The sequence below is a fragment of the Telopea speciosissima genome, chromosome 7 (genome assembly GCF_018873765.1).
Source record: "Telopea speciosissima isolate NSW1024214 ecotype Mountain lineage chromosome 7, Tspe_v1, whole genome shotgun sequence".
In the NCBI taxonomy this organism is placed as follows: domain Eukaryota; kingdom Viridiplantae; phylum Streptophyta; class Magnoliopsida; order Proteales; family Proteaceae; genus Telopea; species Telopea speciosissima.
In genome coordinates this window covers 1,536,978-1,552,798 of record NC_057922.1, presented here as the reverse complement: position 1 = coordinate 1,552,798, position 15,821 = coordinate 1,536,978, and the positions used below count along the sequence as shown (strand labels likewise).

The 15,821-nt window shown below is 38.2% G+C and overlaps 2 protein-coding genes across 2 annotated transcripts; both read right to left on the bottom strand.

Moving 5' to 3' along the window:
• Positions 1 to 1,118: 1,118 nt before the first annotated feature.
• On the bottom strand, positions 1,119 to 9,136 carry LOC122667283 (carboxyvinyl-carboxyphosphonate phosphorylmutase, chloroplastic-like). The gene is given in 10 exon segments (XM_043863535.1): positions 1,119 to 1,205; positions 2,045 to 2,216; positions 2,218 to 2,390; positions 5,412 to 5,494; positions 5,497 to 5,566; positions 5,831 to 5,850; positions 5,983 to 6,007; positions 6,113 to 6,195; positions 8,700 to 8,773; positions 8,940 to 9,136. Coding segments are annotated over 10 exon segments (984 nt in total).
• A 3,799-nt stretch (positions 9,137 to 12,935) lies between these two features.
• LOC122667282 (transcription factor MYB119-like) lies at positions 12,936 to 14,645 on the bottom strand. Its single transcript, XM_043863534.1, has 3 exons — positions 14,475 to 14,645; positions 13,239 to 14,086; positions 12,936 to 13,034 (listed from the first exon to the last, which is right to left on the bottom strand). The coding sequence occupies exons 1-3, from the start codon at positions 14,638 to 14,640 to the stop codon at positions 12,936 to 12,938; spliced, it is 1,113 nt and encodes a 370-aa protein (XP_043719469.1). The 5' UTR covers positions 14,641 to 14,645.
• Positions 14,646 to 15,821: the final 1,176 nt, after the last annotated feature.

Below are 15,821 nucleotides of genomic sequence, written 5' to 3'. Positions count from 1 at the left end.
TTTTATTTGGATCTTTCGAAACCAAATGATCTTCCACAATCATCTGGCCAGTCCCCACATGGTGTTAAACAATATTAACCGATGGATTAAGGATTTGAATCTCTATCTATCACTTGACCTGGAGGAGGCAGGACACACCCCTTTTAGATCGCACGATACCAGCCATTTATCTCTCCATATATTTTCACTTTCTTTTTACTTAAGGCTGGATTCAGCAGACACTTGTATCATTATTTCGGATGGGAATTATTGCCCATCAATTTCTCTAGGTGGTTGGGGCTATCTGCTTATTTTTAACCAAAAGTTGTTTGCAACGTCTATGAATTATGGAAATGTAGGCTCAGCACAAGAAGCAGAATTGCGAGAACTCAAAGAAGGGCTCCAAAAGACTTTTTCATTGGAATGTCGACAAGTGATTGTGTGGATTGACTCGCAGGATATCAAGGACTGGCTCACAAGCTCGAAAGACAATCCCTGGCCATATTATATCATAACTTGGCTATACGATATCTCCCAACTCATTGCTTCCCTTGGGTCTGTAAGCATTATAAAACAATCTAGATCTTACATTGCATCGGCTGATAGACTTTCTCGTTTTGCTAGGATGAACTCCTTATCTTCTGACTGTTTGCAGGATCTTGTACATATTATGTTTGATTAGTAATGGTTTTTTTTAATTACCAAACAAAAAAACATTTTCAGAGGATGAAAAGATGAATGGCCGAATCCACTACCCTAGGGTTGATATTGAAGTGTCATATCTGAAATTATACAGACACTTTAATTACTTGTAATATGCTATAAATGAATTTGATAAGAATATTTTAGTATAATAAAAAATATTAATTATATAAAATTATTATTTAATTATATTTTTATAATCAGACCTAAATGTATCTGATAAATATCAGATATGAAATTGAAATATCCATATCCGCATCCACATCCGAGTAACTTTCAAATGGATTCAGATAGTTTCCAAAAATCGATTTCTTATAAATACGGATTCCCTTAAACAGATACAACATGAATCAATTTCAGCCATTCCAATTTATTATGTTGTTTTTAAGAAGGGAGGAAGGAAATATTTATGTTGCTTATTGCCCCAACGGCTTGACTCAGCTCAGGATTCTCCCTTCACTCTTAACCAGCAAAAGATAATGCTCATTGGTTACCTCCCTGAGTGGAGCATATTGCTGGTTTTTCTGCGGTCCCAAGGGTAAAAGTGATTCAATCATTGCAGAACTTGATGAGGTTATCAAGGATTTGGAAGTTAGGGGTTAGGTGGGCATTCTGATTGGAGGTGATTCAGTGGTTAGGATTCTAGGGTCTCTATCTCCCCAAGGCTTATGACCTAGTCTGACTTCCAAGACTTGAGAAGTGGGTGTTCCACCGGTATCACAGCCATAAATGTTTAAAAAAGTTATAGCTTGCAAATGTTAACACAAGGAAAGAAAAAAGATTAAGCACTCTGTTTTAATGGATAAAACAAATCCAAAAACAGAAATGAAACCTCAAAGCATTATATGCATGGATTAGATGATTAAACAGTCATCTGATCATTCATGAAATCTTTAGCTTGGAACTTTTCAGTCTTGATCCTCTCTAAACATACATATCAATGATGCAGTGAGCTATTTGGTCCCCATACGAAGCATATTTTTGAGGGCTAATTCAATTTGTTTTCGTTTCAGCAGTAGGTGCTCCTAATCCCCCAGAAATTAATCATCCTCCGATCACAAGCTTTCTTCACTGTGGTACATTTTAGTCTTTGATCTGCCAGGAGAAGAATACTTACAACCGAACAGTCAGAAAAACCATCGTCAAAGAGACAATTAGCTTTTAAACATCAGATATGAGGATATTCAATGGTTTCAGCTTAGCATAATAAATATCGTTTACTTCATAACAATTCAAGCTTACAAGAAATTGAATTTCAACAGAGGGTATTGAACCCTCCCTCACTTTTTGGAGTCAGTGATGATTCACAGATGAATTCACTTTAACCCATCGTGATTTAAACCCCCCCCCCCCCCCTCCCCACAACATTTTTGAAATTTGAGTATCGTGCTTCGAGATCAAACCAGGACTCCAAGCTGAACAACTGATTGAATTCTTCAAATGTTACCATCTTGTCAAGATGATCTCTGGTGGTCCCAGTCTTCTTCAGAGCCTTGAGAACATCAATAGTTGCACAGGCTGATGCATAAATTGTTCAGTGGGTGAACAATCAGATGGAGGCCCAATGCCTTGAGCTCCTCTGGTGTGTGCAAGGGTGTTACCCCACCTTCCAGCATGTTGCAGACCCTGTAACCTTTTGTTCGACTCCTTATCTCCTTGAGCTCATCGTCATCCCTCGGGGCCTCCACAAAGCAGGCATCAGCTCCAGCCTGCACATTTATTTACACCAAGATGGTAAACATGAATTTCACTATCATATTTGGCACAATGGCTCTTCTGAGGGATGCATTCTAAATTTCAAAAAGAACGTCTATAACAGGACTGATCTATAATGAAGAAAAGAAAAAGGCAATGAACACACATAAATCAAAACCATTTGTTAAGGCATTAGGTATATCACTGAATAAAGTTTAGGAAAATAATAGCTTACAAGGGAGCTTTTCATATTCTTGAGTTTTATTGTTTCCCCAACAAACAACAAATTTTTATTGAAGAAACAGAATAACCCCAATTGAGAACAAGTTTGGGCTCCAACTACATGTCACAAAGGAAGAGAGTATGTCCGACCACCCCAAAACAAGGTGATTATGTTCTTCGTTTTTTTCTTAGCCTCCAATATCTCAACTTTATCATTTTACGCCCCCATATGGCAATTGGCTACACTCTGCGATAAGCTTTGGCATCTAGCCCATTGATTTGCTATCCAAAACATTATTTGTCTGAAACCCTAATAAGAACCACTAATCCAGGACCAAATAGGAAGCTGGGTGATGCACTAGTGAAAGTTTACTGGTGGATTTTTTCCCCCTCTCAGGTTCCCTTTGTTCTGACTATTTTCACTCATGCATTACAATAGCTAAGTCTGTCATGGTTGGCCAATTCTGTTATGATCATGTACCTAAATGATGTGGTTGCAAGCTTTCAGTAGGTGCGGTTGTTCTAAAAAAGTTGCTCCCAAATGTATGCCATATAGGCTTGAATTCATATTCAGGGAAATTTCAGCCACTTCCTACATTAATATTCACGTCTGCATGCCAGTCTAAGATCATGTCCAAGTGAAATTAAGAGTTACTTGGTGATCAGAGACGAAACTCCAATTGGTTCAAAAATATTTGACAGCACTTTATGCTAACACCAAGGGCATCAGGTAGAATGAACTGCCGCTAGTCAGAAGCTCTGTAAAAGATGAAACATGGATCACTGGAGAAAAAATGATGAAGATATATCCTTGGATACAATAGAATGGCAGCAGAGGGTTTCATGTAGGTAACCAAGATGGTTGTGACCATTCTTGAATGCTGCTGGATGCTGGCCGCTGCCAATGATGACGATCATCTTGGTTTAACAACAATTATTTCAGCTATTAGCCTTCTACAGATATCATCCTGAGATTTAAAGCAATCAATGAGTAGGAATTACATAAAAGGGCCCTCCAATCTTCGAAAATGTAAAAACAAAAAAATAAACCTAACTCCTTTAGCCACAACTAGGGCACAGCATCACTTTTCTCTTCAGTTATGTTAGTATTCAAATACAAGAAAACAAGAAGTATGCTCTACATTATTAGATATTTTTCCAAACAAAGTTATGTATGATCTTAACTCAGTGTAATAATGCGTTGTCCACTTTGGATATGTTACTTGGAATCTCATAGAACCCCTTAAGAGAAGATTGTACAATGACCAAGACCTTGTTGCCATCATTACCTTTTGAAAATGATGTTTCCACTCTTTGCCTCATTAACTTGCCACATCCGTAATAGCCTTCCATTGAAGTCATTCAGAAATGGAGCCAGCTCTTGTCAATGCCAGAATGTGCTGTTGTCATGAGAACACACAGGATTAAGCACATAGACACCAAAAATCCATATCTTGCAGTAATTTCACTAATTTGCATGGCCAGATCTTTACTCTGAGGCAAAGCTTTATGAGACTCTTGATACCCTGCCTTGATTGAGAGGAAATTAGGTCTCAATATCTTGTAGGAAAGTTTAGTTCTCATTTTTTCATGGTGTTCTCATAACAAGGTTCTGAATATTACTAAGCAAGATCTTACCTAAAGAAAAAAAAAGAGTATTAGTGTATTACTAAGCAAGACTATTTCTGCCATGAGAGACTGGCACCAGAGGACTCGTTTAATCATATCTCAATTTAGACAAGTAGTTTACCTCAAATAGGTTTTTAGATTCCAGTTTCAGGTACTCAAAGCCTTATTTTTGTGGGTTACTACAAGGGATCTTTTCTAGTTAAAACATCGGAGTTCCTAAGCCCTAGCCTTCCTGACAATTGTAGCCATAGTTCTCACCTAGTTATTACTGTCTCATCATACTTCCTTTCACATGATTTTCTGAAACTCCCATGGCATAGATATTGCTTGAATTGGTAGTGAGCCAGGATTAAAGTATCACATTTTTGGAGACAGGTGGATATATGGATGGCCTGGAAGATGTACACATAGAAGCCCTCATAAAATACTTGTATATCGCACAAACATGTCTATACGTTACTACTTGATTGACTTTATAGTATGATATATCGTTCGTAGTGATTGTTCACAGTCAGTTTATCTCCACTCCTATTTAGTACATTGCGATGAAGTGTGCAGAATTTTAATGCATCTCAAGAGTTTCTATCATCTCATAATCATCATGATATTTTGAGGTGTTCCAATGCAAAGTTGGTCTCAGCCAATGCCCCCCCCCCCCCCCCCCCCCCAAAAAAAAAAAAAAAATGAGGGGTTCTATATTACATGGAGCTGGAGGGAAGATAAAGTAGGCTACTGAAGCCACATAGAGTACTATGGCTCAGTAGAGAGCAGTATGCCAGGTAGTTATGTCGCCAAATTCAACTGAGTTTCAGTATAGTTCACAATCCTTACCACGGAGGCACTGAAGCTACAAAGCATTTTATGCACATGAATTATCAAGCTTGATAGGTGACGAACTTTGGGTGACTTATGCGTGTTAAGGCCAAGTTTAACCATTAAAACACTTGATGTCATCATTTAAACTAGACGACACCACATGATTGTTTACCCATCTCAATAAAATGCAATTTCTACACTGGTTTAGGTACTACATGGAGACTTAAGGAAGAAAATAGCATTTTTTCCCCATTGTCATCTCACTTTTTTCAAATTCTGCTTGCTTGGTAAAGAACCTTTGAGCAGTCATGACAATCTTCTGCTACTGAATAAGAAATAAGCAGGGTTATAGTGATCAATGAGCATACCTCCATGTAGAGATTAGCCCGTGAAATTGCACCAGAAAGGCCTGTTTTCGCTGATGTTGCACGAGCATCAGTTTGAGCCACTAGAAAAAGTCAGAATCGCCAATAGTATCTCTTGCAGAGGCTATTTTGGCAGCATGCTCCTCTGCCTGTATCACCTGGAAAAATATACAAGATGGTATAACTAAACACAATCTAGTTCAGGATAATTAATAAAATGACACAAGGGAAGGCTTAAATCATAAGCCATGAAGACAAGCATGTATTCATACCATGCACGTGATGCATCCATAAGGGGGGGGGGTGTGAGTGTGTATGTGTGTGTATTTATATGCATACAATCTAGAGTAGACTTAGAACGACCCCAATGCTTGATTCAAGGATTTGTCTTTGTAAAATGAACAGTGTCCAGCTTAGAGTACCTGTTTACCACGCATATGTCCTTGTTGAATCACAAGAAAAAAATAATTGTTGTATCATTCTAATAGAAAAGCTACGAACTAAACAAAATCACTAGAAGTAAAGAGAGAAAAATAGGTTCAAATGATTAATGGTAGGGTCGGTGTTAACTTACCACACTTCTTTGGCCATGCTTGATCCTGGGATTCAAGAAACCAATAACTTCTTCAGGATGTACTCAATTTTCTTCAACAGGAAAATAAATATCACCACTGCTACAAGCAAGTATACTTAATAATTGGTACCTCAAGAAAACAACCAACAGCACCTGCGGCAATCAAGTCTCGGACAGTCCTTTGAACATTGAGATCATTGCCACCACCTGTATCTGAAATAAATAATTAATTAATTAATATTTCAAGTGAATTTGGGAAACTGTTTTGATTAATGTGCAGAAGCAGAAAACGTCAAAGCAAAATTATTGCAGTTATACCAATTAAAAATAGAATAAACATATGCCTGACTATTCTCAGCTGTCATCCAGAAGATATCATTAGGCAGAGGTGTGAGAACTACATCAGCCTATTGGTGTCCATAAAATGGATAACCACAAATACATAACATAGTAGGTATTTACACCACAGGTAAGATGGAAGGTGCCATTAAGGGACTAAGCCCTCAATATTAATTGAAGGATGCCATCAAGAGTTCAATTTTGAAAAATGCAGGTAAGATGCCAAAAAAAAAAAATTTGACAATAAAACACAAAAGTATGTTGATTGTTGCATTTGGACCAAAGAACATGTAGGGTGCTCAATGCAATATGTGAAGGAGAGTAGATCCTTTGCAAGGAAAATCATGCAGCATCTCCTGCACTAATACAAATGCAGGGAAAGCACCTCAGCAATATTTTAGTGAACATATCCTGTGTCAATAGAGATACCAATGAGATATTTTACTGCAGCTGTACCAATCACTCCAACAAGTGTTGCATAACCATCATTTGCAGAGAATTTGCACCCATATCTTCAGTGCTAAAATTGCAAATTACACAGAAGAACCCATTATTTTTAATCACAATAACCTCTTCTATCACAACCAAACATCAATTCAATCTTTTAAAACATGTAAAATTCACAAACTTTCTCTTTAAAACAGTTTTCTTCTTTTTTTTAATCAGGGATTCAGGGTGAATGTAATGGTTCCTTCGACAAAAGCATTACAATACAGGTCAAATGACCAAGTATACCACAAGTTCAAATGTTTCATTCCATCTTTTTCATTAGTCATAGAGTGAATCCCTAAAGAGCCAGTAACAAATCTTTTGCTAACTCCAACGGGCTGTGGTCATTCATCCATCAAGACTTGTACTCATCTCTTGGTATTAAAACAAAGAAACAATTTTCCAATTTCAGTAAATGACAATACGAGGAAGTATCAACAACTTTGCTAAAGAAGTACAATGTTTCATATCCTTTAAAACAGGTTGTTTTTTCTTTGGGGCGGGGGTTGGGGGAGGACTTTTTAAGGCCTAGTAATGGTTGCATTTGAAACAGAGGCACCCTTCCACTTAAGAATCAGTTGTGTTATTCATATGCCACTTGAAAGTAAAAAAATGGGGGGTGGTGGAAGGAAAATACTTTCTGCCATCTTCAGAATGTCTCATTGACTTTTTACTGAACTGCGTTCCAAAAATGCTGTTGGAAAATTCTTCTCACTAATTACTGCATCAGTTTTTCCTAAAAACAGGGGGGAAAGCTCAAAAACTTTATTGATGAACCTGGGGATGCAAATGGAGTAAATACGGAGCGGATAAACGAATATCTGAATTCGTATCCGAATACCATATCCACTATCTAAATTGGATCCGGTATCCGATGGATATTTCATACGAGTACCCGGACCACCAAGGATTCAGATATCCAAATTTGTATCCCATAATATCTAATTAAAGTTTTAAATATAAATATTAATGGAAAAAAAAACTAATACATAATTGTTTCTACTTTATGAAATATAGAATATGTAATATATATTTTAAACAAATGGGAGCAGATATTATCTAAATCCGTATCCAATTACCATCCAGATACCAAGAAGTAACCAAATTCATATCCAATATCGGATTATCCAGATAAATATCCAAATAACCGGGATATGAAGAGGAAATCCAATTCATTTTCGACTTTCCATTTACATCTCTAGATGAACCTCCTTCTCAAGGTCATATGTGCTTTCTTGATCTTAGTGATCAAGTGAGCATATGTTTGCCACTCTACAGGATAGATAGTGACATTTCTATACTAGGTTTTCTAGCTGCATAGACACTTCAATTGGTGCCAAAAGTACTTGACAATGGCATTACAATCCCTGGAGAAGAGGACCTTAAATTGACAGTCTTCATTCAAAGTTAACTTGAAGCTTCAAGTTGACAAACGAGCAGACAATAAAGAGAACAATATTATTTACAATGAGAAAATATGTGTGTTTTATATCCGAGAGACTTCACGAGCCTCCATAGTATGAAAATGGAATTTATTTCAATTTAATGTCTTCATATAATATCAGAAAGATCAAAATCAGTATCTATCTGTGTCTCTGTGTTCATTTTTATTATCAACTTTTATTAATTTCCTATTAGAATCTTTTCCAGTGGAAATGATATTCTCAGATTCAGAAAGGCAATAGTACCAAAATTCATTACATCCATTATTTTGGATTTAAACAAAACTTGAAACTAAAAGTAACAACATATAGTTGAACTATACCCATCTCTAACATTACATTTGATCTCTCTCTCTCTCTCTCCCCGTGCAACTATATGCCATATGTGGGGTGGGGGGGGGGGGGGGCGAGGAACGAATCACTTGAACCTTAAAGTTGTAATTTTACCAGCGTCAGCGATGATGGGGATGAGTGGAGCAGCGGCACAGACGAAGCGAACCGTTTCCGCCATTTCTGGAGGCCTGAACAAATTCACAGACCCAAAAAATAAAAGAGGAAAGATGAAATTCAGGAAAGGAGCCAATGCTGCTCTGTAATAGTCAAATCTAATCAAGAAGAGTAAGAGAGTAAGTAAAGCAGAGAGAGTGGAATAGGAGGAGGAGGAGGAGGAGGAGGAAGGTATGTCACGTAAGTAAGCCGAAGTGTGATTTGCTAAGGGGGGAAGCAGAGAGGGCGTAGCCGGAGATGAAGACGGCACTGAAGCCAGTTTTCTGGACGATGGCAGCAGAGAGGGTGTCGTAGCAACCGGGGATGAGGACGATCCCTTCATCCTCGATCAGACGGTGGATACGTGTCTGCATTCTTGCCGTTGTTGTGTTTACCATCGACACGTTTAGCCGGAACTTGGTGGTCGATCCACATCTTGACTTCACTCTCGGGTACTGTATTGTGTTCGTGGCAACCTTTAACGGACATCATTGCAGCCATTGCTGCATAAGCAAGCAGAGAGAGAGAGAGAGAGAGAGAGAGAAAGAGAGAGACAGGGTGAGGGTTTTAGTTGAGTTTTATGAGAAGTTGAGACCCATCTCTCTCTATCCATTCTCTTAATGACTTTATTGAGAGGATAAAGATCCCAATCCAATAGGGGAAATAATCTGATCTATCTAAGTGCAGGGAATGTTCACGTACGTGAACGATCAGATGAAATTCATTCTTTATGAATGTTCCATCTGAACGGCTGTGAATCATTCACGTATGTGAACATTCAACCCCCCCACCCTCGACCTATCTTTAACCGTCGACTCTCTCGAGGCGTCGGTCGACTCTTTAATGGGCTTCGTCGTGGAGTGTGGTCACGGTCCAACCCCTTATAGAGTTATAGTATACAGTCTACACGTATGGGTTTGGTTTATAAGTAGTCGTAGAACCCCTAATTCTGTTCAAAAAAAGTTGTGGGACACAGCCTACCACTTAGGACTTGACGAGGGTTTAAAAACCTAGAATCGATGTCTTCCGATAAGAGCTCCTGGAATCCTGAATTTCACCTTAATCGGGCCCCAATCCAAACATTGTTGCGTGTAGCTCAATCTGTTAAAACATTGGCTGGGCTGGGCCAGGCTTTCTGGGTTTAACCTGGTCCCACCTAATTAATGCCCATCTATCTAACCTCATATTTGAGATGATATTATTGTATACTTGTTTAAAAATTAAAATAGATAGAGTGGGATAGAGTAAAAGGAAAATTCAGATGGTTTTAACTCTGTAATCATAATCATCTAGAAGTATCTATCTTTTATGATATCTTTTGTAATTTTTAACTATTTTTTTTTTTTTTTGGTTTATAAATTGGGGCAATTCTCAGCTGGTTTCATAAGTAACGTCTGAGATAATTAAGCACTAGATCGAGTTAACACATATGTTCAAGAAAATAATAATGATCAGTATCATGATATATATATATATATATATATACTAGCTAGTACAGTTTCCGGCCATTAGATCTAACACGTACATACATGTTCAAAAGTAGTGAATAGAATAGGGGGGATTGACTGTTTCTCATTCATCTTCAATAGCCTAATTATTAGGTGTTTTTTGGAATCTTTGTTATGTTTTAAGGCTTATCTCCGAAGGTTCGTCATTTTGTTTTTCTTTGTTGTTTTGGCTTGTCTTTCTACATAAATTAAATTAAAAGCTTTTTTTTTTTTTTTTCCCTTTAAAAGAATATTCTTTTCTATTAAATTTTTTTTTTTCCTTTTGGATTTTTTAATTACCCATTTAAAAAAAATAAAAAAAATACAATAATAAAAAACTTCTTATCTAAAGTAAACTTGTGACCAATGATTAAGCCATGATGATTTCAAGCACAAATTTAATCATTTAGATGAACATTGTTGAATAAAACAGCACCACTAGCACTAGTATCATATATATATGTATATAATACCACACCTGGATCCACCAGTCTGGAGTAGGTACATTGGTTGGTACAAGATCCATCCATGTATACTTGCCCAAACAAGAACGTACCATCTTAATAATTAATTAATGGGTGGATGTTGGGCACGTTACTAGCTTTCCTTCCTGGAGCTAGGGCTCAACTAATATGAGATTTGAGATAGAAAAGGTGGGCAGGACAGGAATTTTGCAGGGGAAGGAGAAATGCAGAGCTAGTGTTTGGCACAGTGGTAGCAACGTGCCCAGATCGACTTTATTTTTTGGGAGAGAAATGAGCACACAGCCTGTTTACTTTGGCATCCTATACATGAGAGGAGTAAAAAAGAGAGCCCCATGGCCGGGTGTCAGTTTGTCAATAGAAGGGACCTAGCTACAACATTAATGAGAAGGCCGGATCATGAAGGAGGGAAAAACTGTGCGGGAGTACATATTATTGCATGGCTCCCTCCCGGACCCCCTCCTCTGCCCCTTTTCCTTTTTCAAGTTTTCCCATTAATCCACTTCAATTATGTATGCTCCATAGTTAACCTATATATATATATATATATATGGATGACTCTATCATTAATGCTGCTAATTAATGGATCGATGATATTTATATATGGATTAGAGGTATCGACCATGCATGTATATATATACATATATCCGTCCCCAATGTCCCCGGCGGCCGGCCATTCTCTTTATATATATATATATATATATGTATCCTAGGTAGATAGCTATTTCAGTCCTGTATTGATCATCGATCACTCTTAATTTGAAGATGCAGTAGCTAGCTGGTACGTACTTCATTAATTAGGAGATGGACGATATATAAGAATATGGCCGGAATGACTTGGCTGTTTTCAAGGGATCGATCGGATCCTTCCCCAAAAAGGCGGGTAGCAAGAAATCACAAGACAAACGTGTTTTTTTTTGTTGTTGCATATTCATCAATAAATTAAGCAGACCATGTGATGATCAAATTAAACTAGAGTGGTACGTACCGTGGGAACAGATTAATCCCCAGTGTATATATATATATATATATATATATAGAGAGAGAGAGAGAGAGAGTCTGAGAGACTACCTTGCTTGTGATGACAGTTCAGTGGCGCCTCCATCTACATACATACCACCTTAATATCTATATATAGGTTGTACGTTAATTAATTTGATTCCAACTCAAATTAATGCTCAAACTCTAATTAATTAAATGAAGAATGGAGCAATTAAGTAGTAGTATATGAGACCCAAAGGTCAGGGGATCAGGTCCCAAACTTAAACCTTGCAAGTCCTAATTAACCCTATATATATATATATTCACAGGGGTCCAACTCCCACCCCCTTCGGCCAGCTGAATTGTCTGAGAATCCCGGGCACCCAGCAAAACCAACGTACGGCTGCACACCAATCATCATTTTCATCAGTGTAAGCGTAACACTAACACCGGCTTTGTGATCGAGTTTGTTTTGCTTCATCCTATCTTCTCTTTCATGCACCTTCATTAATTTGGTGCCTCTGTAGGAGGGTAAAGGACTCCGACAGAGAGATATATACGACTTCATCATCATCATCATCGTCGGCGTCGTCGTCATCTTGGTGGGTCCAATTTCTTCGCAACCATAGATAGGGTTTGCTGAGGGTTTTTAATTCATTCTTCATCCCCTGCCAATATTCTCACACATTCTTCTAAACTTTGGAAGAGACAGACAGAGAGAGAGAGGGATAAGTTATAGAAGTTTTCACATCATGGTGGTTAGGGAAGGTAGCAAGCACTACTATTGGAGCGTAGATTGAAAGAATCAATATATCAGACTGAGTAGCTCCTTGCAAAAACAGCTTGTGAAGCAAAATTACTCTCTATCATATCATATACTAAAAAGAGTGCAATATAATTAGTTAGAACCTATTGAGCTAGCATCTCCACAACATGAAATTTTATACTAATTAATTCCAGAGCTTGAATTGAATATCAATTGTTTAAACATCTACTACACACTAGGAGAGGAAATTAATATTGCATTGAAATCATATTCCACTCTTCATCCTATTCATCTATGTATCATTAATTAATTTCATCCCTATGTAAATATATATTGAGAATTAAGATCCAAAACTGTAGCTATCTATCTATCTATCTGTCTAGAATTAGTAGTATATATACCTAAATGATCAAAGAGGGAATTATAAATTAAATTAAAAAAACAAAAAACAAAAAACAAAAGGATTTAGCTAGCTAGGGTTTCAAGAAGAAACACCAACACCAAGAAAATCTATGAAGCTGGCAGCTGCAGGAACATCCTTTTCTTTGATGATGAGGGACTCCTGATTTTCCTCTACTTGCTGTGAATTATTGTTGATTCTAATAAACTTTGCTGGGAATGTGGCTGCAGCTGCTGAGCTATCCCCTCCACCACCGAATGATCTTACAAACTCTCTCTTCTTCACTGTTATGTTGTTGTTGTTGTTGTTGCTGCTGCCATCCCCATGATGATGATGATGATGATTAGAGCTGGAGTACCCATTTATAATGGGATGTGAAATGACTCTTTTGTAGTTTGGGATGAGACCGCCTGGTGGTGCATTAATATTGAAGTTCCCGTATCCACTACTGGTACTGTAGATGGAAGAATTGGAACAGTAGACATAATTCGATGACTGGTGGTCTGGATGAGTAGGTGATGATAAGGATGATGATGATCTCTGCAAAAGGCGAACCGGCCTGCAACCTGCAGAAGCTGAAGTACTACTCAAGAAATCGCTGCTTCCTCTCCCATCCAAAAAATCCAAGGAAGAAGGAGGTGAGTTAGCCGTACTCATCATCCTCAACCCAGCAAACGTCCAAGAAGAAGGCGGCGGAAGCTGCGGCGGCGGCGATGATGAAATATCTAAAGGCAGCCGTGATACTTGAAAGACACCATCTTTGGGATGGTTTCGGAATTCAAGTGACTCGCTGCTGGAGTTGCAGTTGAATTGAATTTCTTTCGATTTCTCAAAGCCAAAGCAACCGGCTGCCAGTTGACGTGATCTTGAAAAACTAGTAGCACTATTTCCAAGGAAGTCAATATTAGAGGAGGAAGGGGCAGTTGTTGTTGTTGAGTTGCGAAATTGAAGATTATGATTGTTGCTGTGGCTGTGGCTGTGGCTGCTGCTGAAGCTGCTTCTCTTGCCATACAGCTGCTTGGACCTTTCTCTTTGCCTTCTAGCCATGATAACATGCCAGTGATTCTTCACAGAATTATCAGTTCTGCCGGGAAAGAGCCTGGCTATCAAAGCCCACTTGTTTCCATGAATCCTATGAGCTGCAAGTAATCTCTCTTCTTCTTCTTCTGTAAACGGCCTTCTGTTAATTCTAGGGTCAAGTTGGTTAAACCATCGCAATCTGCAACTCTTTCCTGCCAATAAAACAAATTAATTATTAAATTTTATTTTAAAAAAAATAATAATAAATAAGGTAGAAGGAATTATATGAGGAAAACTCAGTAGAATCTCACAGGACAGAGATAGATCATCATCATGTTGTCTCACTTAGCTTGTAATAGAATAAATTTGAACAAAATTAAGGATTAATTAAAAGATTGGAAATTAAGATGTTCAAATTAGTCCACAAGAAAATAGGGTTGCCAATTGGATGTTTTAGTATCCACCAATTCTAAGCTTTGATCGATGAAAAGTAGATCGATGCTGGATGATGCAATAGAGAAGAGAGAGCGAGAGAGAGAGTTTGGTTTTTCTTCTCTTATATATATATATATATAGATATGCTCATGAACTATATATTACCCGATCTTCCTTGGAGCTTCTCTGCAATTGAGTTCCAGTTCTGAGGACCATATTGCTCGACAAGCTGCCGGAGTTTCTCGTCTTCGGCGGGTCTCCAGTGTCCTCTTGGGCAGCCGGTCTTCCCATCATCACTAGCAGCACCACCAGTACCTGCAGAATCCTCCATGATAGACATGGACATGGACATGGACATAGACATAGACATGGACATGGACATGGGCGCGCAGAGAGTAGTAATAATTAAAATAATTATGATCGACCTCGATCAGAGCTAGCTAACTAGCTAGCTGACTAACTGCAGATTCTCCAGTATGATCCTCTCAAGTGCTTCAACTTGAGAATGATAACACAGGGAGACAATGAAGGAAGGATCAGTACACCGACAGAAGAATAATAAGCACCGAAAGGGGGGGGGGGGGGGGGGAGGGGGGTTGGTTTAAGCCTCCTGCGGATGAGAAGTCACTTTTGTTGGTTTTACGCCCAATACGATGAGACTATATATCTCCTACTGTTTCCTTTGCTTTCGTCGTGTTTTGCACCCATTGGCCCTAATATTAAGCCCCTTAATTAACCCTTCTCAATCCCCTTGATTCCCCCCACCTATTCTTTTAACTTCCTTAACAATCTCTCTCTCTCTCTCTCTCTCCATTTACTTCTACAAAGGCATAATAAACAAACGATCAACACCCAAATATACTATTTTCAGGCATGAATAACCATTAACCGAATGGGTCACTGGGTATCTTAATTTTGGTTTTCCTTCTCGAGATTTGATTTCACTACTTTTTAAGCTGATTGGGTGCTTCCATGTAGTTCAGTGACTCACTGTGATAGGCAAGTTTATTAATTATTGCAAGAAACGAAAGTTGGTATATATTTCTAAAACCCTAATTTGGGATGAAGCTCTAGCTATGCTTGATATATGTAGTAAGATATTTAAAGCACCCACATGTGTGCAACTAATTGGTGACTTCCACACTCCTTTTCATTAATTTTTCAACCCAAAATTATGAATTTATTATTATTATTATTTTTTTTTTTTATAATAAGTCGATCGATGATCGAGTAGTACCTGTACCCCCCACTCAAATACTCAATTAGGGATGTAAACGGGATCGGATACGGATCGGATGTGATCGGAGCCGGATATTCCCTGGCCGAATACGGATACCTTTAAACGGATTCGGATGCGGATCGGATTCGGATTTTCGACCATCCGTTTACATATCTGCCTTGTGTAACCCGGACCTTCCTCCCCCTAGCGGATACAATTCTCTCTCAATCCATATCTCTTAGATCATGATTCTCTTTTCATCATATTCTAGAACTTGTTTAATCTTCAAAAAC